At 40.3% G+C, this 22,733-nt stretch overlaps 1 protein-coding gene and 1 long non-coding RNA gene across 3 annotated transcripts in view; one reads left to right on the top strand and one right to left on the bottom strand.

Moving 5' to 3' along the window:
• glg1a (golgi glycoprotein 1a) overlaps positions 1-2,096 on the bottom strand; it is a 121,591-nt gene extending 119,495 nt beyond the window's left edge. For both annotated transcript variants that reach the window (XM_048605592.1, XM_048605593.1), the window contains exon 1: positions 1,693-2,096. In XM_048605592.1, the coding sequence (XP_048461549.1) occupies positions 1,693-2,088 (396 nt within the window). In that variant the 5' untranslated portion in view covers positions 2,089-2,096. The remainder of the gene's footprint in view (positions 1-1,692) is intronic.
• A 130-nt stretch (positions 2,097-2,226) lies between these two features.
• The window catches only part of LOC125485013, a 49,482-nt gene continuing 28,975 nt past the window's right edge, over positions 2,227-22,733 (top strand). Inside the window, exons 1-3 of the long non-coding RNA XR_007263792.1 lie at positions 2,227-2,789; positions 9,993-10,075; positions 14,846-14,907. This is a non-coding gene — a long non-coding RNA (uncharacterized LOC125485013). The remainder of the gene's footprint in view (positions 2,790-9,992; positions 10,076-14,845; positions 14,908-22,733) is intronic.

Raw genomic sequence — 22,733 nt, 5'->3', positions numbered from 1 at the left:
TTTTCTGATGAAGGGTCTAGGCCCGAAACGTCAGCCTCTCTGCTCCTATGATGCTGCTTGGCCTGCTGTGTTCATCCAGCCCTGCACCTTGTTGTCTCGGATTCTCCAGCATCTGCAGTTCCTACTATCTCTGAACAGCTTAGAATGAGAAGCTTTGTATAGACTTGCCTGCAGTTCAGAGTATTTAAAAATCATCACTCAGAAATTCCAACTAAAGCCTTCCTTTTTGCCTCAGTGAAATGAGTTTTATCCAACCTAGTTTAACCTTTTCTTTCCTGGCAGACCTTTCATTACAATATATCAGGTTGTTAGATTTCAGAGCCTGGAGACAACAAATTATTAATTAAGAGGTAACACAGTATGGAGCTGGAGGAAAACAGAAGGCCAGGCAGCATCAACGGAGCAGGAAAGTTGACGTTTCGGGTCAGGACCCTTCTTCAGAAAATGGGGCCCTTTTTCTGAAGAAGAGTCCCCATTCAAAATGTCAATTTTCCTGCACCTCTGATGTCGCCTGGCCTGTGTTCCTTCCGGCTCCATACTGTGTTATCTGACTCCAGCATCTGCTGTTCTTGTTATCTCTGAAATTACTGATAAAGCCTTCTTCCAGATAGATTCAGTTGGACTGGGCCAAAACCACTTCTCTACCTCATCAACTACAACAGCAAGTATCACCGACATGGCACTATCATTATTCTTTTCATCTTAATAAGGCTTCTGCTCAGCTGCTGTTTAACCTTCTATGAAACAAAGTATCATAACCCATTCAGCTATCACCAATGTTTTGACAAATACAGCACAAACATTCCAATTCTCAACATTGTGAGAAGTACTTTAATCTCCTCCATCCTAATACCACCACAGACAAATCATTTTGAAAAATTAGTGAGTTGTAATAACACGAAAAGGGATTCTGAGAGATCAGAATTAAACTAACAGTAGTAAAATCAACTGTGCCCATGTGCAATAGCCAAAGAACAAATACACTTGACACATGCAGACCCCAGGTCTTTACCAATCCCTCTGGATAGTCACTGGTACTCAGTGGCATATGGAGTCATCCTGGAAATTTATTTCAATTAACTGGAGGAATGTCAAGCTTTAAACATCAGTACATGACATTACTTTAAAATAATTCATTTCAAAAGACTCTAACCTCCATAGGGGGCCAACAGCCACATTCTGCTGGTAAGATACTAGGTACACGAAGGCATGGGCTGCAGATGAATTCAGTTTGGCTGGTAACTCCTCCCAGGAGTCCAATATTAGTCGGCAAAAAATCAGAAGCTAACCAACAAGTTTAGACGTGATCATCTGATTGGCAAGAACTGTCTGCAACTGGTACTCTCCACATAAAACTGCACAATATAAAATAAAATTGCCCAGCAAAAAAATGCCGCTTTAGAAATCAGAACTTGTTTGTAGGGCACCTACCCACTTTGGAGATAATCTGCAGACAAACTATTCCCTCACCTTATTCAGAGCAACCTGCCAGGCATCAAAACCAATCTGATTTTCAGTGGCCGGTCAGGAACAGCTCCTGTCAATCAGGCCGTTTCCCGTCTGTTTACTGGGGAGCAAAGATCAACAGTCAACGTGCGCCTTCTCCACCACCACCATCGTACCCAAAGCCAGGTGCGATACTCCGGAAAAGCCCAGTGACCAGCCCCTAAGCTGCTAGACACCGCCGCTTACCTCCCGCACGTCCTGCAGACACTCGAGCACCGCGAAGTTGTTCTGCCAGGTGTGTTTGGGGCAGAGACGGACTACGTCTTCGTGACACATCGGGTCCTCCGAAAGCCGCCAGATGTTCTTCCGCGGGGCCTGGAATTGGGCCTGGCCCTGCGGACGGGCCTGGAACTGGGCCTGGGGCAGACCCTGGACTTCGACCTGTCCCACGGGGCCGCCATCCTGCGGCTGGTTGTGCATACCCAACGCGTCCCGAACGCGGTCCGATCCTCCCTGGGCCCCACAGTGCCACGCGAGCAGGAGACTGAGAGCCGCCGCCAGCAGACAATGCGAGGCCCGCAGCCATCTCCAGTTCAAAGCTGCCCCTGCCAACAACAGACTCCCACGTCCACACGCCGCCATCTTGTAACAGCAGCCGCAACCTCTCCGCCTTTTTATAGACTGTGGCGCGGTGACGTAATGACGCATCTGACGTTTCCCACGCCGAACCCGTACGTCATACGTTGCAGGCCTTTCCCCGCCCCCATTGGTATTGATACAGCCAACAGCAACATTGTATCTGTGGCAGCAAGTTCCACACTTTCTTCATGATGGGACTGTGACGTCGAATTTTACAGTACAGAAGGAGGTCATCCGACCCATCCTAATTCTAGACTCTCCCAACATCGTTAAACATCCATAGAGAATGCTGGAGGAACTCAGCAAGTCTGGCAACATCTGTGGAGCGAGAAATAGAGTTCAAGTTTCAAGTGCAGTATGACTTACCTCAGGGGGAAAACATCCTCCCTGCATCTCATCTGTCCGGCCTTGTTAGAATTATATACGTTTCAATCAGGTCCCATCTCACCCTTCTTTCCGCCAGTGAAGACAGGCCCAGTTAAACCAATGTCTCCTCATAGAGGCTGACGTTTCGGGCCTAGACCCTTCATCAGAAAAGGGGGAGGGGAAGGGGGGGCTGCTTGGCCTGCTGTGTTCATCCAGCCCTGCACCTTGTTGTCTCGGATTCACCAGCATCTGCAGTTCCAACTATCTCTGTCTCCTCACAGAACAGTCTTACAGTGCTCAATACCAGCCAAGTGAATCTCCACTGTGCTCCCTCTAAGGTAGGTATATCCCTTCTTAGGTAGGGAAACCAAAACTGTACATAATACTCTTGGTGTGGAGTCACTAAGGACCTACTAAGGGCAGATTATGGATAGCCTGCATAGTTTTGTGTGTGGGAAATCATGTCTTGCTATTTGATTGAGTTTTTTAAAGCAACAGAGAAGATTGGTGAAGGCAGAGCAGTGGTTGTGGTCTATAGTGACTTCAGCAAGGCGTTCAACAGGGTTTCACATGGTAGACTGGTTAGAAAGGTTAAATCACTTGGGATTTAGGAAGAGCTCACTATTTGGATACAAAATTGGCTTGAAGGTAGGAGACAGGGTGGTGGTGGAGTGTTGTTTTTCAGACTGAAGGCCTGTGACCAGCGGTATGCAGCTAGGATTGGTGCTGGGTCCACTGCTTTTTATGACTTGTATAAATTATTTGGATGTAAATATTGGAGGAATGTTTGCAGTACGTTTTGCAGATGACACCAAAATTGGTGGTGTAGTGGACAATGAATAATGTTATGAAGAATTAATGCTAGAGGAAAGATATTGTTAGTTTTGAAAGGGTGTAGAAAAGATTTACAAGGATGTTGCCTGGTTTGGAGAGTTTGAGCTATAGGGAGAGGCTGCGGCTATTTTCCCTGGAGAGTCAGAGGCTGAGGAGTGACCTTATAGATGTTCATAAAATCATGAAGGGCACGGATAGGGTGAACAGCCAAGGTCTTTTTCCCAGGGTAGGGAGTCCAAAACTAGAGGGCATAGGTTTAGGTGAGAGGGGAAAGATATAAAACCTAAGGGGCAACTTTTCCATGCAGAGGGTGGTGCATATATGGGATGGGCTGCCAGAGGAAATGGTGGAGACTGGTACAATTACAACATTTAAAAGGCATCTAGATGGGTCCATGAATAGGAAGGATTTAAAGGGATAAGGACCAAATGCTGGCAAATGGGACTAATTAATTTAGGATATCTGGTCAGCATGGACTAGTTGGACCAAAGGGTCTGTTTCCGTGCTGTACGCTCATGACTCTACTGAATCCAAATTCTCTTGCAATGAAGACCAAAATATAACATTTTCCTTCCTAATTGTTTGCTATACTCCACTGTCCAATTTCATTTTGATTGGTGTTCAAGACACATAAAATTCTTTGTACATGCATACTTCCCAATATATCACTATTGAAATAATATTCTTCCTCCCTTGTTTTTCACACTAAAGTGTATAATTTCACATTTACTCATGTTCTACTGCATCTGCCATGTGTTTGGCTAAATCACCTTGAATCCTCCTTGCATCTTCCTCACAATTTACAATCCTGCCTAGATTTGTGACATCAGCAAAGTTGGAAATGTTGCATGGGAGAATCTAGGACTAGAAGGCATAGTCTCAGATTAATGAGGTGCTAATTTAAGACTGAGATGAAGACAGTTTCTTCTCTCAGAGGGTTGAGAGTCTTTGGAACTCCTTGCCACAGAGATCGGTGGGGCAGAATCCTTGAGTATATTTAAGTCTGAGATAGATAGATGCTTGATCAGCGGGGGAATCAGGGTTTATGAAGAAAGGGCAGAAAAGTAGACATGAGAAATGTTGGATTAGCCATGATCTGGTTGAATAATGGAGGAAGCTAAAGGGCCCAAATAGCCCATTTCTGTTCACGTTTCTTATGGTCTGATTGTTCACTCACCCAGGTCATTTTTATACATCATGAATAACGAGGGGCCAAGCACCATTCCTTGCAGTATTCACTCTGTTTCTGTCTGTCAATCAATTCTTGATCCATGCCAATACTTTAACTCCATTCCATGTGTTTTAACATTGCCTGCTCACCTCTTTTGAGATAACTGATCAAAAGCGTTCTCAAAATTCAAATATAACACATTCACTGATTCTCCCTTATGTATTCTCTGAGATATGTCCTCAAAAAAACTCCAGTGGAGTTATTAAGCATGATTTACCTTTCATAAACTTAGGGGCTCAGTGGTTAGCACTGCTGCCTCACAGTGCCAGGGACCCCGGTTTCAATTCCAGCTTTGGGTGACTGCCTGTGTGAAGTTTGCAGATTCTCCATGAGTCTGCTTGGGTTTCCACTGCGTGCTCCGGTTTCCTCCCTCAGTCCAAAGATGTGCAGGTTAGGTGGATAGGCTATGCTAAATTGCCCTGTAATGTTCAGGGATATGCAGATTTGTTGGATTAGCAATGGTTAATGTGGGATTACAGGAATAGGGTGGTGGAGCAGGGGCTGGGGCTGGGGCTGGGTGGGATGCTGTTCAGAGCATTGGTGCAGACTTGATTGGCCAAATGGCCTATTTCCGCTCTGTTGGGACTCCGTGAACACATACTGGCTGTATCCAATCCAGTAACTGCTTTCCAAATTACACAGTGTGGAGCTGGAAGAACACAGCAGGCCAGCCAGCATCAGAGGAGCAGGAAAGCTGATGTTTCAGCCCTGGACCCTTCTTCAGAAGGCACCCAGCATCGTCAGTTCTTACAATCACTGCTTTCCAAATGTTCTGTTATCATGTCTTTTATTATGGACTCTAGCATTTCCCCATGTCTGATATTAGGCAAACTGGTCTGTAATTCTGTTTTTTTTTTTCTCTTCCTCCCCTTCCAAATAGTGACGTTACATTTGCCATCTTCAATCTGCAGGATCTGCTCCAAAGTCGACAGAATTTTTCAAGGTGACCACCAATGCATCCAGTATTTTCAGGCCCTCTTCCTTTAGTTTTCTGGAATGTAGATTTTCAAGTCCTGGTGATTTATCAGCCTTTAAACCCAATAATTTCCCAACACCATTTTCTTACTAATACTGAATAATTCCTCCCTCTCAATCGATGTTTTGTTCCATAACATTTCTGGGAGATTATTTGTGCCTTCTGTTCTGAAGACAGAACCAAAGTCTGTGTTCAATTCTGGCATTTCTTTGTTACCCATTATAATTTCACCAATCTCTGTCTTTGACTTCTCTGAGTTTTTTTCTCTTCATATATTTAAAGAAGCTTTTGCAGTCAGTTTTTATGTTCCCTGCAATTTTACTGTCACACTCTATTTCTCCACTCTTGATCAAACTTCTTGCCCCTTTTTCTAAATTTTAAAATGTTCCCAATCCTCAGGCTTGCTGCTTTTTTTTTGGCAAATTTATACATCTTCTCTTTGGATCTAATATTATCTCTTCTTTTTTTTCCCTGCCATCATTTAAGATTTAATGCCAGCCAGTTTGATTTTGAGAAAACTTGGCAAGTTTTGCAGCCAGAGCTACATAGGGCTGTTTATTTCAGATAACTTCATGCATCATATCACAATTATATTTATGGCAAAATTGGCTCAAATCTGTAAGATGACCTTTATAAAGTGCAAAAACTATTGAGAGTTTGCCTAAATTAGAATGTAGACTGGAAAGGAATATTTCTATTGTGAAAGTGAATACGTCATCTCCCATCAGTCCATCACAAGCAGCCCTGCTTTCAGTAATTTTGAATCCAAAGAATTTTGTCTGCAAACGTCTTCTCTTCCCTATCCTCCTTTCAAATATCCTAAAAGCCAAACTTTTTCTGCCCTCTCCCTTTCCTTTGACTGATAATACTTCACTGAAACATTTAATGACATTTCCTGCATGCTGTGCAAAGTTGTTGAGGCTGTTACTTATATACATATTTTTAATATACTATTATAAATCACTTTATTAAAATGCTTCAGCTTTGCCCAGGCATTGAAATTATGCAGCTGACCTCATTCCCAAGTCTCATTTTAAGTCTCTCAGGTCAATTCAATATTCCTCAGTATTGTTCAACTGATGCCTACAAATTAGATTGATCAGTACCAAATTGCATTTTGGTGTTGGTTTGCCAAATGGGGTAGTCTATTTAAATTTTCCTTGAAGTTTTTAATTAATGAAATGTTTAGCTATACTTGGACTCGGCTGCTTTTCCTGTTTTAGTGTCATCAGTAAATTGATACTTGGTTTCTATATCAAGGTCATTAAATGCTGCTTAGAAACAACCAGGATTCCAAGTGATACTCCAATCAGACAATACTGTATATATTTTACAAATACTCATTGTTCCCTTCATTTAATTCAAAAATCCCTCATTCATTCAGGCAGAAGCAGAAACAAATGTGTCATATTATCAAGGGAAACCGAGTAAAAAACTGTTCTTGATTGGTGCTGCACACACAGGCAGTGAAATACAAGTTACAAATTCTCAAACAACTAAACATGGACAACTATATTTTCAAACCAAAATGCAACAGTTGCAAGACTTACTTTGGCTGCGTGTAAATTAGACATTCGTGTTTCATTCAATTTATATGATCAACTGTTATGATATAATCCGAGCCATGGGATGCATTGACATATAACTCTGAGATACAATGGAGAAAGTCTTTTTTCTGATGGTTGAAAATTGTGTGAACATGTTTCTTCAGGGGACCCAATACACTTTAACAGTTTTTTTAGGCCTGACGAAGCAGCCAGGAGTTCACCATCAAAGTCAAGACTCCATTACAGAGGCAGGAGGAAAAAGTGCAGGCTGGTCTGGATATTTTACCAAATGGCACAGTGGCAGAGCACTCGGAATGGTAGGCCTCACGTTGTAGTGACAACCTCTATTCAGCTGGTCTCATTCAAGCATTGGTGCACGGCAAGTTGGACAATTGGCCTTAGCACCCCCCGGACAATAAAGAGGGAAAGCCACCAGACCGTGCCTCTCCTGATCACTATTTGCTGACTTCTGCTGGGAAAGACTTGTGTAAACATCAGGTGAAAGCAGAATTAGACATGGATATAATGCCCCAATAGAGAATGATCTGCACCTGTGTTTCAGCTCACACTAGTCCAGAATTGAGTCATATCAAGCAAGGATCAGCACTTTGAAGGTAGACAAGATACAAGGTAGTGAAGCATGTTTGACTCAATATGCTCAAAACCTTAATGTGACGACAGATATGTAGAAACTGTAATGTGACTACTGGAGTGTGATAGGTAGGAACTGAATTGTAATCTTTCAAAAACAGTAATCAGACACAATATTTGGTGGAAGGTGGAAGAATGAGAAGCAATACAAACTTAATTGCAAAACTTTTAAAGATAATCAGGAACAGAGATACCTGGGAGTTGGCATACACAAATTTTGTACTGGGTATCGTTAGAGATACTCTCACTCAGATTAAACATTAAACCGAGGATCCTTAAACATAAAAAAAATGCATAGCCATGTTGTAAAGAAAGCAAGGAAGGTCTTCTTGGTGTTTTGCCTGATATTTATCACTGAATCAACATCGCAAAAACATTATTTGTCATTTATATCATTGATATTTATGGAACTTTGCTACAGGTATATTGTCTGCCTTATTTCACACATTATAACAATGAATACTTATCAAAGCAGTTCACTTGGGCCATCCTGAGGTAATAAAGGTACAATGTAAATGTACATTTTACTTTATTTGTAGGTAGTAGGATAAGTTGATAGAAAATACTTGTATTTATATAGCAACTTGAACAGAGCAAAACCACATTTGTGCTAAACCTTTATAAATTGCTGGCTAGGCCTCAGTTGGAGTGCAGAAGCTAATTCTGGCCATAATTAAAAAAGGATTTGAAGGCCCTGGAGCGAGTGCTTAAGAGATTTGTGGAATGGTATTGGGGAACAACAAATACAGTAATGTGTCAAGACTGGTCACAGGTGTTGTTCTTAAAAATTAAAGGTTATGGGGAGGTTTGATAGAAGTGTTTAAAATCATGAATGGTTTTGACAGTTAAAAGAATGGGAAACTTTCCAATGGCAATAGGATCAGTAACCAGAAGGCACTGATGTAAAATATTTGCAAAAAGAAATGGAGACATGATGGGTATGTGAAAATACAATTTTTTTACACACAGTTATGATTTGGAATATATTGTCTTGAAACAGCAGGGGAAGCAGTTTCAATATTAATTGTTCAAAGGAAATTGTATATCTATTTGAAAAGGTATATTGCAGGGCTAATTTCTAAGAGCCAGCAATGGCATCCTGTGCCAAATGGCTTCATTCTATATAATCGCCTGGTCTGGCACAACATTTTGAAGCATCTCCTTTGGTGCGAGTACTGGATGGCGTGTCAGCCCAGAATTCATTTGTTGTTTTTAAAAAATAATAACCAGACTCTGGACACGAGACCAAATGGTTTCCAGGCATTTTTTTTTTTTAACAGCGCTTCTTACTGGTTCGATTAGAGCACAGAGTGTGAAGGAGAAAGATATTGTTAATTTTTTTTGGAACCTGGTGCAGGAAAAACTGTATATTCCAAACCCAGATTGTAACTTAACAGTGTCAAACAATAGGAAATGGGCCAGATTCTTAATTTAATAGCAAAACATGATATTCATTCAATGAGGCTTTCACCCACATACTTTTGTGACTTTCCCTTCATCTGGCACCTGAAGCTGTAAAGTAGTGTCTGCATTCACTTGTGACCTTCCTTGCAATTGATAGCAAGGGGCACTGCAAGGACACAGGCAGCATCCACAAAAAGAAGAGAGAAATAACAAGAGTTGTTGAGTGGGAATGAGACTGCTTGCTTCTAAATGGGAGAGTATTCAATTCGTAAAAATTGTAGAAGTGCTGGGAAGAGTTGCACAGTTTGAAAGCAAAATTAAATTCAGCTATTCAAAACAATCCTAATGTTATTTGCCACACTTTCTCATGTAGTATTGTCTATATTGTAGTCTTTTCTGTAGTCAATTTATGTATATTGAGAGTTAGCTGCTTGATGTGTTTCACTCAAGTCAACATTCTACCCAAGTTAATAACACAAAGAGTTATGTATAAAACAAAACCATCTCCTTTGCTGTGACTCTCATTTGATTGGATAAAGGATCATGGGTGTTCCGCAAGATGACAGCAGTGGTTACACTGTGCATGGTATAAATATATCACCTTGGTAAAGATAGTGCATTCTTTAATTTTATCAAAATGTCTTGCTGATTGTGCTCTACTGTCTTGAAAGCTTCTTTTTGTGCCATTACTCTCCATCCATTTGTTTGCATCTTTGCTTAGCTGTAATTCCCATTCTAGGTCCTGAATTCATATGATAGGTTTTAATGTTCGAAGAACAAGCTCCATCTGTTTAGGTGGATGCTTAGGATCACACAGCACTAGTCAGAGAAGATCAAGGAGTTTCTATGCCAACATCCCTTAACGCTCATCACTAAAAAGATTAATCTCTTTACACAGAGGGTGGTTCGCGTGAGGAATCAACTTCTTGAGGAAGTGGTGGATCCAGGCACAGTTACAACATTTAAAAGACACGTAGATAAGTATGTGAATAGGAGAGGTTTGGAGTGATATGGACCGGGTGGGACTAATTTAGTTTGGGATCATGATCAGCATGGACTGGTTGGAGCAAAGGGTCTGTTTCTATGCTGTATGACTCTACGACTATGACTCCCTAACTTTTTGTGAGACCTTGCAATGCAGAAATACTGTCATCATAGCAACTGTATTTCAAAATTATTCATTTTATATAAATTACCTGAGTTATTTCAGAGTGAAGACCATAAAATGTAGGAGCAGAAGTGGGCTATTTGGCCCATCGAGTCTTCTCCGCCACCAAATGACAGTATAAAGTTGAAGGATAAAGCATTAGAGGCAAACATCAGTGATAGTCCCGAAGAATCAGATAAATTCAGAAACCAAAGGATTTCTAATAAGATAACGAGAGAGAAAATAAATTATGAGGGCAAACTAGTGACGAATATAAAAACTGACAATCAGATCTTCTTTAAATATATAAAAAGGAAGAGAGAAAGTGAACATAAGTCCCTTAAGGAAACTGAATCTGGGGAGATAATTATGAGGAACAAGGAAGTAGCAGAGGAGTTAAACAAATATTTTGCATCAGTCTTTATGGTGGAATATACATCAAACATCCCATGAATACTGAAGAATACAGGGGAGGAATTAAATACCATCACCATCACTGGAGAAGTAGTCTTAATCAAACTAATGGGGCTAAAGGCAGATAAGTCCCCTGGCCCTGATGGCTTACATCCTAGGATCCTAAAAGGAGGAGTTACAGAGGTGGTTTGGAGGACTCATTGCTTGGGGAAGGTGGGCAGAGGCAGTTCAGGTGCCTTGTGGGTATTTGAAGAGTCAAGTGCAGTGTCATATCATGGGATAGTGGGGAAGCTGGTACACTGACCCTAGCAGCTAAATGGAAAAGCTCATCTGAAATTGCAGAAGTACACACCTTCCTTCAGCCACCGAGGCTCAAGGAAATCTCAGCCAACCAAAGTTTTGAATTTAAAATGGTGTATGAATACAAGTCATTGAACCTAATTACAACTTTTGCATTGCTGATCCTGGTCCGGAAAGTGTGTTGGTTGGCTGTCCATTGTCCAACCTTCATTAGACCAGAGTAAGTGAGTTTGATATGGATTGGCGTCATGAAACAGATATTTAACACACTAACATAACACATGCCCTCTTAATGTGTAGTCTCACTTTTGTATTTGTATTACTATTCACCTTCCTCTTCCTTTGCTTCATACAACGTTTTATTACTTTTTAACTATCAAGAACAGATTTTCATTTATCCAGTCTCTTTCATGACCACAGGATGTCCAAAGCGTTTTACACCAATTAAATGCTATATTTTGAGTATCATCCTTGGTGTAATGTAGGAAACAGAACAACCAACTATACTCAATCTGAAAATGACTATACAATCTGTTCTCCTGCTCTTGATTTGGAGCTAAACTTTATATACATCACAGGGAGAACTTCCCTACCCGTCTTCAAAATAGTGCCAAAAGATCTTTTCCATTCATTCACAGGGGCTGATGAGATCTTGGTTCATTTGAAAGATTGCACATCTGACAGAGAAGCACTTCCTTATCTTTGCTTAAATGCTTAGTTGTCTGCAGTAAGGTTTAAAATCACAAACTTTCTGACTTTAGGTGTGAGTGTTACCAATGGGCTATTTCTGACACTCTTTTCTATTATTGGCATGGGATTCAAATCAGATTGTTATCTCTTTCAGAGACAAGCTGACCTGCGGTGCAAACGCTGTATTTTCTGGTTTTATTTCAGACTCTCAGCATTTGTAATTTTTCACACTAATAAATGCTGTCGTAGCACATTGATGTACTGGCACACTATGAGGTACTCAGAGTTCTCACGAAGGCTCTCATCTGGAACACTGACCCTTCTTTCTTACAGGTCCTGAGTGACCTGCTGTTCGTTTCCAGTTTCATTTCATTAAAACATCATTCATGTGACATTATATCAAAGAAAACTCAGAAACAATCTCCAGGCCTGAGTTAAAATTTAATTAGCTCACAGTTGGCATTATCTTTTAAGTACAGCTTAGTTTCTTTCCCCCCAAGAATACATGATCAATTTTGGGCTCTTCGTGCATAAATTACCAAAGCACCATTTGTAAACATAGATCATCTTTTAATACCTAAGACAAGTGAAATCTGACAATGGGGCTAATTAGCTGGGGAAGGTGGAAGAAGCCTTGCAGCTGAGCCTCATCTTCACTTGGCTTTCACACATGCAATTTCAGTCAAGGTCACTGACTAGCCATCAAGGCCAATTTACAGCCACTGCACCACCACTAATCCATAGATATGGAGGCCACTGGGGCACTTTTACCACCCTCTCGGTTAAGTGAACCCTGCCTGGAGCTGACTGATCATTAAGGTTTAAAGAATTACTGGATCAGAACAGAAAATTCAATCAACACAGTCAGCACCCATAGAGACAAAGACAAATTAGATATTTGGACATCTGACACCACCTTTGTTCTTTATAGATGCTCACTACATTGATATACATGTAATGGAACTTTCCATATTCATTTGCAACTTTGAACATCTTTTGCTTGTCTTTTCAAATATTCCCCAAATATATTGGCTGGCTAAAGAGGAAATTAACACCATAGTGAGAAAAGATATTAGCTCTGACAATGTGGAGTCTATATGGGTGGAGTTGAGAAATACCAAGGGGCAAAAAACATTAACAGGTGTCATATATAGACCCCCAAACTCCAGTGGTGATGTTGAGAATGGCATTGAACAGGAAATTAGAGATGCACATGAATTTCGGTGACCATGGATGATATTAATCTGCACATAGATTGGGCAAATCAAATTAACTACAATGCCACAGAGGAGGAATTCCTGGAGTCTATACAGATGGTTTTCTTGAACAATATGTGGGGGAACCAACTAGACAGCAGGCCATCTTAGACTGGGTGCTGTGTAATGAGAAGGGAATCATTACCAATCTAGCTGTGCGAGACTCCTTGGGGAAGAGCAACCATAACATGATAGAATTTTTTTATCAAGATGGAGAGTGAGGTCGTGGATTCGGAGACTAGGGTGCTGAACCTTAATAAAGGAAACTGTTAGGATATGAGGCATGAGTTGGCCTTGATAGATTGGGGAGAGTTACTTAAATGGATGACAATGGATAGGCAATGCAAACATTCAAGGAATGCATGGGGGAGCTGCAACAATTGTTTATTCCTGTGTGGCACAAAAGCAAAACAGGTAAGAGGGCCAATCCATGGCTTACAAAAAAAATAAGAGATAGTATACGATCCAAGGAAGAAGCATACAGAGAGGCCAAGAAAAGTAATAAATCTGAGGAGTGGGAGCAGTTTAGAATTCAGCAAAGAAGGACCAAGGGATTGATTAAGAAGGGGAAAATAGAGTACGAAAGTAAGCTCGCAGGAAACATGAAGACTGATACTAAGAGTTTCTCTAGGTACGTGAAAAGAAAGAGATTGGTGAAGATAAATGTAGGTCCCCTACAGATAGAAATGGGGGAATGTATAATAGGGGACAAAGAAGTGGCTGAGGAACTGAATACATACTTTGGTTCTGTCTTCACAAAAAGAAGACACAAATCAGACACCAGAATTGTTGGAGGATGCAAGATTTAGTGAGAGGGAAGCATTGAGGGAGATCAATATTAGTAGAAAAATGGTACTGGGAAAATTGTTGGGATTGAAGGCCAATAAATCCTCAGGGCTAGAAAATCTGCATCCCAGAGTACTTAAGGAAGTAGCTCTAGAAATAGTGGAAGCATTGGTTGTCATCTTCCAGGATTCTATAGACTCTGGAACAGTCCCTGCAGATTGGAGGCTGGCTAATGTCACTCCAATATTCAACAAGGGAGATAAAGAGAAAACAGGGAATTATAGACTGTTGAGCCTAAAATCAGTAGTGGGGAAAATTCTTGAATCCATTGTCAAGGATTTTATAGCAGAGCATTTAGAAAGCAGTGGCAGGATCAGACAAAGTCAGCATGGATTTACGAAGGGGAAATCATGCTTGACAAATCCGTTGGAATCCTATGAAGATGTAACTAGTAAAATTGACCAGGGAGAGCCTGTAAACATAGTATTATATTTGGACTTTCAGAAAGTGTTTGACAAAGTCCCACATAAGAGTTTAATGTGCAAGATTAAAGCGCATGGGATTGAGGCAAGTGTATTGAGATGGATAGGAAACTGACTGGCAGAAGGGAAACAAAGAGTAGGAATTAATGAGTCCTTTTCAAATTGGCAGGCAGTAACTAGTGGGGGGCCACAGGGATTGGTTCTGGGACCCCAGCTATTCACAATATATATAAATGATTTGGATGAGGGAACAAAATGTAACATCTCAAAGTTTGCAGATGACACCAAGTTGGGTGGGAGGGTGAACTGTGACAAGGATGCAGATATCCTTCAGCATGATCTGAACAGGTTCGGTGAGTGGGCAAATCAGTGGCAGATGCGGTATAATTTTGATAGATGTGAGGTTATTCACTTTGGAAGCAAAAACAAGACAGATTACTTCCTGAATGGCTCTAATTTGGGAGAGGGGAGTGTGCAGTGGGACCTAGGCATCCTTGGGCACCAGTCGCTGAAGGTAAGCATGCAGGTACAGCAGGTGGTAAAGAAGGCAAATGATATGTTGGCCTTCATTGCGAGAGGTTGAGTACAGGTGCAGGGCTGTGTTGCTGCAATTGTACAGGGCCTTGGTGAAACCACATCTGGAATATTGTGTGCAATTTTCATCTCCTTTTCTCAGGAAGAATGCTCTTGTTCTCGAAGGAGCGCAGCGAAGGTTTACCAGGCTGATTCCGGGGAATGGTGAGTTTGATGTATGAGGAGAGATTGACTAGGTTAGGATTGTTTTTGCTCAAATTCAGACAAATGGGGCGGGGAGGGATCTCATAGAGACTTATAAAATTCTAACAGGACTAGACAGGATAGATGCAGGGAGGATGTTCCCGATGGTGGGTGTGTCCAGGACTAGAGGGTCACAGTATTAGGATTCAAGGTAGATGATTTAGGATGGAGATGAGGAGACATTTCTTCACCCAACGAGTGATGAGCCTGTGGAATTCATTACCACAGGAAGTAGTTGATGCCAAAACACTGAATGTATTCAAGAGGCGACTAGATGTAACACTTTGGGCGAATGGGTTCAAAGGTTATGGGGAGAAAGCAGGATTAGGTTATTGAATTGGACAATCAGCCATGATTGTGAAGAATGGCAGAGCGGACTCGAAGGGCCGGATAACCACCTCCTGCTCCTGTCTTTAATGTTTCTATGTAATTCTACAAAACGGATTTTAGGAAGTCAGAGAAAGTGAACAGGAGGAGTTTCTTCACCTACCCTAACCTGCTTACCATAATAATATCACAACTGATCTGTATTTAAACTCCATTTAGCATCTTAACTTCCTAACTCACCCAACAAAAATCTCAATTCTACCAGGATTCAGAGACTTTGGTGGGGCAAGTTCTAGATTTCTTGGCCAGGAAACATTTCTCCACATAATTTTGTGATGATAACCATTCCTATTCTATCAAATCCTATTTTAAACACCTAATCAGATCACCCCTGAAATCTTGGATACTCAAGGGAGTACGGGACAAGTTTATACAACCTAACCTCATAATACAATTATCTAACCTTCTGAAATTATGCTAACCTGACGTGCATTGAACAAACATGAACATAATTCTCCAGATATATAGTTGAAATTCTAAATCTTTTGCTCTTCCCCAGTTCCTCATCTCTCAGGATTTAGAAAGGATTCCAATTTATATTTCCTAAGTTCAATGTATATGGTTTCACACTTGGTACCCACATTGAATTTCATCTTTCATTGCAAAGTGAGAGAATTATTTCCAAACAGTCAAATTACCATTGAACTGGTAATTCTTTGTTGCCTTTAATTTTCTCACACAAACATCCTTACCTAGGTGCAGGCATGATAGGCCAAATGGCGTCCATCTGCAATATAACACTCCGTGATTCTGTGAAATCCACAAGACTGACACTCTACTGTAATACAGTTCTACATACAGTTATCTTCTTGGTACCTTACATTTCTAACATGCATTTCCAGCCTGTTATTGAGTAGTCTCAGGTTTTACAACTTTAAGGAATATAGCTTTCATCTAAAGAAAAATCATAATTCAATCAGAATCAGCAAGGTTTTATGTAAATGTTGTCAGACAAATACATCAAAATTCTTTGTGGATGTAATGAGCAGAGCAGATAAAGTGGAAGCAATTGACATAGTGTATTTGGATTTCCATTGGCATTCATTAAGGTGATATATAAAACGTTACTTCTCAAGAACCCCTGATGTTGGAGGTAAATATATTCACATAGATATATAATTAGAACCAAACTGGGAACAGAGAATAAGGATAAACTGATCATTTTCAATTCATTAGACATTAATTAATCAAATACCAACAAACAAAATAGGAGCAGGAGTAGACTATTTGGCCTCTCAAGCCTGATCCACCATTCAATAAGATTATGATTCATCTGGTGTTTCAATTCTACATTTCCATGTGCCCTCGTTAATCTTTGATTCCCTTGCCTAACAAGGAACTATCTCCCTCTGCCTTAAAAATATTAAATCATGCTGCAAGAATTAATTTTGGGCCTCAACCATTTATGATCCCTATCAATGACTTGGGTGAAAGGGCAGACTGTATTGCAGAAAGATTTGAAGATACAAAGATAAGTGGGAAAGCAAGTTGTGAGGAAGATAGAAGTGACATAGGTTAAGTGAGGGGTCAAAAATTGGTCAATTGAGCATAATGTGGGAAATGTGAGTTGTACACTTCACCAGAAATATTAAAAAGCAGGGTATTTTAAGAAAGAGAGAGCCAGACACACACTGCAAAATGCTGCAGTTACAGAGGGATTTGGTTGTTTTGCACATGAATCACAAAGTCAGCTTGTGGGTACAGTTAGTAATTAGGAAGGCAAATGTTATATTGGTCTGCATTGGTGACACTTCACCAGGCGTATGTGTCATTATATTGAAAGTTAAATGACAATATTAATTTAAGACCGCAATCAACAAGGCCAGAGGAGACAGTCTGGTAAGGTCACTCAGGTATTTTCTCTTAAATTATAAGTAATATTTATTAAAGCAGGTGAACAACTTGCTGGCCACACTACAGCTCCTGCTTTCTGATTCATCTTAAGGTGAGGGGTTGATACTCAGCCTCTGGTCTTCTCCAAAACATCTGGAGTATCTGCTTTCAACTGGAGAGTAGGCAAATTTCCATTTCAAACTTGGTTACTAAAAGCTGCTATTTTATTAACTCTTATCAAGTCACAACTCAATCAATTACATTGTTACATTCTAATTGGCCTAGGGGAGGTCAGGTTCACTTTGGATTGGTTTGAAGCCTGCATGATGAATGTCTATTAGCTGTTCAGGGTGATGAACATTGACTGATGTCACTTCCCACTATCTCTTGCCATTTATCCACGGGCCAATCCTCTTCATGATTATGATTTGGTATTATTACTTTCATGATTCTTTGCTAAGAGGATTGTTCATTTTTTTCCCCTCATTTGTTTAGCATAGGGACATGTGTGCTGATGATTAAAAATCTTGAGATCATTATCTTAATTTTCATTTGTAAAAGTTCATCATTAAATCAAATACTTACCAATGACCATTTGTTCTTTCTTAGAGGCAATTTATCAATTGATACAAGTTATTCATTAGATCAAGTGCTTGACCATTTGCTTATAGTGGCTATTTGTGAGGTGATGCTTTTTGTCTCTGTGGTTGTGGGAATGAGTTTCTTATTTTTGTTTAGAAAACAAAAGATTAGTGGAAAAGGTTATTTGTAATTTAAAAACTATGTAAAACAAATGCAGGTCACAAAGAACTAATATAAACAAAATTGTTAAAAATATTGTGTAAAAAGGGTGAAGTGATGAGATATCCTCATACAGTCAACACATAATCCTTAATGATAAGTAAAAGCCAAAAAAAAACCTGATGCTGTAAATCAGAAACAAAAACAGAAATTGCTGGAAAAGCTCAGAACTTGCTGGACCCAGTTTTGAGGAAGGATCACTAAACCCAAAACGTTCACTCTGATTTCTCTCAACAGATGCTACCGGACCTGCTGGGCTTTTCCAGCAATTTCTGTTTTTGTTCCGGAATAATAGAATTCTCAAGATTGTACACATCAAACTTGGTTTTTAACCAGCACCTGATGAACTGGCACACTTGATAAACCAACAAAAAATACCTCAAATACCAAAAGGTTTACTGTATTAAACTGTACAATTAGCATAGTTTTCTTATTTACCTCAATGTCAATATACTTGTTGTTCAATTGAACGGCCATATGAAATAACAACAGTTAATTCCATTTTGAGTCAATTTCTCCTCAAGTACAGTAATCTACCAATATGTTTGAGTAGCCAGTTGAGGATATGCGTGAGAAGGGTCTCTGCCAGTAAGTTTTATTTAAGGCAAAATTGCATTATTATTCAAGTGATTTATGCTGTGTATACCTCCTGCATCATGTTTCTATCAGTTAGTCTGTATTTTTAACATTGATTATGTGGAACTCTTATTTGATCAACTGGCACACTCCTGATCCCACAGGTGCCAGATAATAAAAACTTTACTGTAGTCACAAACTTAAACAAACGTTGGAATAAAGTTAACTCATAAAGAAATTAAATTTAATCAAATCTAATGGCTTCACATTGAAGACATTAATGAAAAGGCCAGGTACGGCACAGCTGTTGCTATCATTTTCTCTCCCTCTCTGACTTTTCTGTTGCCTGATTAGAATTTTATGAGCTGAGAAGATGTTAACTCACCTTGAAAGTTGCGTATTCTCAATCTGGCGTTCTAAAGTGGAAATTAACTAAACAAGGGACCTCCAGCATTTATGCAGTAGTTTTGGAAAAAAACTAGTGTTACCCATCCCTTTGTTAAGAGTACTAAGCAGTCATATAATATTAAAGTATTAAAAGCCACATCAGTTAGTTAAGCAAAATAATATAATCTTAAATCAGTGAATATATTTTGTGCGCTTGTTACAAACCAAATTAATCATGAAATGTGAAATCCCTACTAGTCCTACATTGTGTACAGGTTTGGTTTCCTACTTATGGAATATACTGACATGATAAGCAGTTTAGAGAAGTGTTGGTCTCATTCCCAACAAGAAGGGCTTGTCTTTTTAGCAAAGGTTGGGCCTACACTGATTGCTTTAGTAATAGTAAAGTCACCATGGTCCCAGAAGACCATCGGGCTGCTCTCTCATTACAGAGATAACTGGAAGTGGTTTAACCAAAGATTCACCATGCCTTTAACAAGGGGCAAGGATGAGAAGGTGGGGCCTTTGTGGTAACCTTAGCTGGTGCAGGAAATGACACACATTGTTGGCACCACTCTGCATCATAAACCAGCTGTCCAGCCAAGTGAGCAAACTGACCTTTTTGCTGATTGAAAAATATCATTTCTTGTGCTTCTAAACCAAACATCTAAGTTTCCAAGGGGGCTTGACAGGATTAATACTTAAATACTAGAAATACTAACAGCAGAATTTTCCCAGCCTCTGCATTATGCGAGTAATGTCAGGACGGTTTGGAAAATGCAATGAGAATATCAAATAACAAAATATAATTCTTGACATCGAGACAAAAATGTCGATATTCTGCTAAAGGTTTCAACTGCTAGAATCTCGCAAGTGAGGAGCCTATTTACATTTACCTTATGAACTTATTTATATGCAAGTTGCTATTTCCTAGATACTGAAGAGAAACTTAGCAGTGTCAATTACTGACTTGAAAGTCAGAATGGTACTTGGCACCCAGCAGCTCACAGGGGTCTTCTCCAGGCATCCATCTTAGCCTGCATTACCCAATATTTTAAGGCAAGTCCTACGAGCAGTGACCACCTGTACCCTCCATCCACAGTAGACATCATCAAAGCACCACATCACCATGGCACATGTCCGACACATTTAATACTTTTCAGCAGTTCAATATTGCATTTGGAGCTCACCAACACCTTACAATGCAATGTTACTGTCAGGTTGCTTTACACATAGGACTAGAACCCATCTCATGCATAGGAGCAGGGAGCTCTGAGCTTGCTTTCTGAGCACTGATTCGTTGTGCATTTACCTGGATGCTCAATGCTATACAGTGCAAACAGAAAGTTAGGCAGCTTATTATGTTTGCCAGCAATGAACAGACAAGCAGGTGGACATGTGGCCTATGGGTCTGTGCTACATCAATGTCACACTGACAGCATTGGCAGCAGGTAATGCAGCAAACAGTGTGTGCCCTTCAATGAAATGGTCATATTTGAAAGTCTCAGGCAAGCAATCCTTAGTCCAGTCAAGAGGGACTGTGGTTAGTCAGGGGGCTTGTCCAGCCAAGTTGGTAAGGTGTTTCAAGTGAGTGAATAGGGAGTGCATTAAGCAGGAAGGGTTAGTAGTTTTGTGGAATAGGTATGTAAGAGCTATTCACAGAAAAATACATATAGTATTGACAGTGGTAAACCAAGAGCCTTGGTGGCAGGTGGGTGCAATGGTAAAATTTGACTGAGTGAAATGTAGCAGAGGGAAGATGTAGGCCTTTAACCTACTGCAGCACTGCTGCATCTTCCTCTACGGGGTCGGGGGGAAGACAGTGTGGTGGGGCTACACCACGCTGACATGGGCTAACAGCATATGAAATGGTACACAGCTAGGGTTTAAACATGGTGCCCACGTGAACACTTGAATGCAAGATTGAGAGAGATTGCACCACACCTCCAAACGCCATTGTTCATAATGTGGGTTGCATAAAATTGCATGAGATAAGTCACTTAGGACCCACACAGTTAAATCTTCCTTGAAACTCCCCGAAACTACAAATTTGCCAAATTTTGGGTAAATTCAGCCCTTCGTCTCTTTCCAAAGATGCAGCCCAACCCGTTCAATTAATATTTCAAGCTGATAAAGTTATGAACTCAAAGTATTAAGTTACACAACTTGCTTGGCTGAGTGGTAGTCATGCATTTTAGCAATGAAGACATGATCCACATTCCCTCTTCACTGGCTTCTCCCGAGTGAGAACATCAATTTTTTCTCATTTACCACATTTTGACTTTCAAAATACCCACTTTGCTCCTGTAAATCTAAATGATCAATGTGACATGTTCTGCTTAAATGGATATCTGATTATGTGTCAACAGTTGATGTAAATAGGACACATGACTAGTTATTGACATTCCCTTTAACTCTCTAACCTTCTAAGAAGATTGACAGAGGAGGCAAGTTCCATAAGAAATAGGAATAGGGGTAGGCCATTTGGCAAATATGCAACTAGCGCACATCCATTTTCTTATATGTCAAAGACATTCAGTAGCAAGTAGAAATTGCTTTTGTGATCCAAATCTCTTCCTTTGAAAACAGTGGATACCTAGATTTTCTACTCCAACTCAAAATATTTCATGAGAGCTCCCAAAGTCACTGATTCTGGAGTGCAGTTGACCTCACTTTGAATGAACCTGTACTTAAGGAGCTCATTTTGTGGCTACATAATGCATTACATTGCTTCAATTCTGCTGTGTGCAACTTCCAAATGTGGAATAACTGCACCTTGAATTTAGTAAAACGCCAAATTCTCCACAAGTGGTGACAGTTTACAATCTCTTTGCAGGTATTCATTAACAATCCACTGTTCCAGTGTGAACGCAAAAGGTGGCTGCTGTACTTTTCAGCTGTTTAATAAAGCATTACATGCGTTGACACTTTTGCTCGCTTTGACTCAAAAGAAGTAAGTCATTCATTTTCCTCTCACTCCCACTTCTACTTTGCACTGTCCTCTTTGTCTGTTGCCCCAATGTCCCCCCCCCCGCAAACCTCAGGATGTTTATTTAACCCCAAATTACTGGTGGACATCTGGTCCACTACTAGAATACTGTCTAAGTCACTCTCCTTCTCTTCCTCATCACTGATACAAGAACTGTTAATCCACACATTCCTCATCTCCCGGATCAACAACTTCTCAGCACTCTTTACCAGGGTCCTAACTTCCCAAAGTCAGAAATATGCAGCCCACAACTCTCACCCCAACCAAAAGTTCAAATCACTCCACATTCGTTTTCCTGTCTAACTACAATACTTGTTGAAGCGCAGGAGCCAATCTCCAAAATTCAACCCATATATTCAAAAAAAGTTGAAAGCACTGCCTTATCCAAACAAGTTTCTTAGAAGCCCTAGCCTTTCTTTGCTCAAGGGGGGAGAAAAAAGGTGATGGGGTGGAAGGGTTTGACATAATAGAGCGCTTTCAAGTTAAGTTTGACAGGATTTCCATTGTTGGGAGTCTAAATCTACAGCTATAAAAACAACCACTTCCTTAATGAATTTCTGAGTAACTTTGTTACGAGAAGGACTAGAATGTGGAGCTTGTTTTTGTTTGGATACTGACAAGGGTATGCTCAGCAAGGACATGAGGAAGTAATTACAAGTTTATTTGCTCGGGCAAGGTGAAGTAAATAAAATTGGATGGGACTCCTGAAGCTTAATATTGGACATAGTTGATTGTGCCACTTGGCCTTTTAGTGCAAGTTGTTTTTTTTTCCTTCTCTATTCTCTCATGGGTCATGAGCATTGCTGGCTGGTCA

This window comes from Rhincodon typus, chromosome 15, assembly GCF_021869965.1.
Source record: "Rhincodon typus isolate 14 chromosome 15, sRhiTyp1.1, whole genome shotgun sequence".
In the NCBI taxonomy this organism is placed as follows: Eukaryota; Metazoa; Chordata; class Chondrichthyes; order Orectolobiformes; family Rhincodontidae; genus Rhincodon; species Rhincodon typus.
Note: the sequence above shows the minus strand (reverse complement) of the source record. Positions and strands in the feature narration are given on the sequence as shown.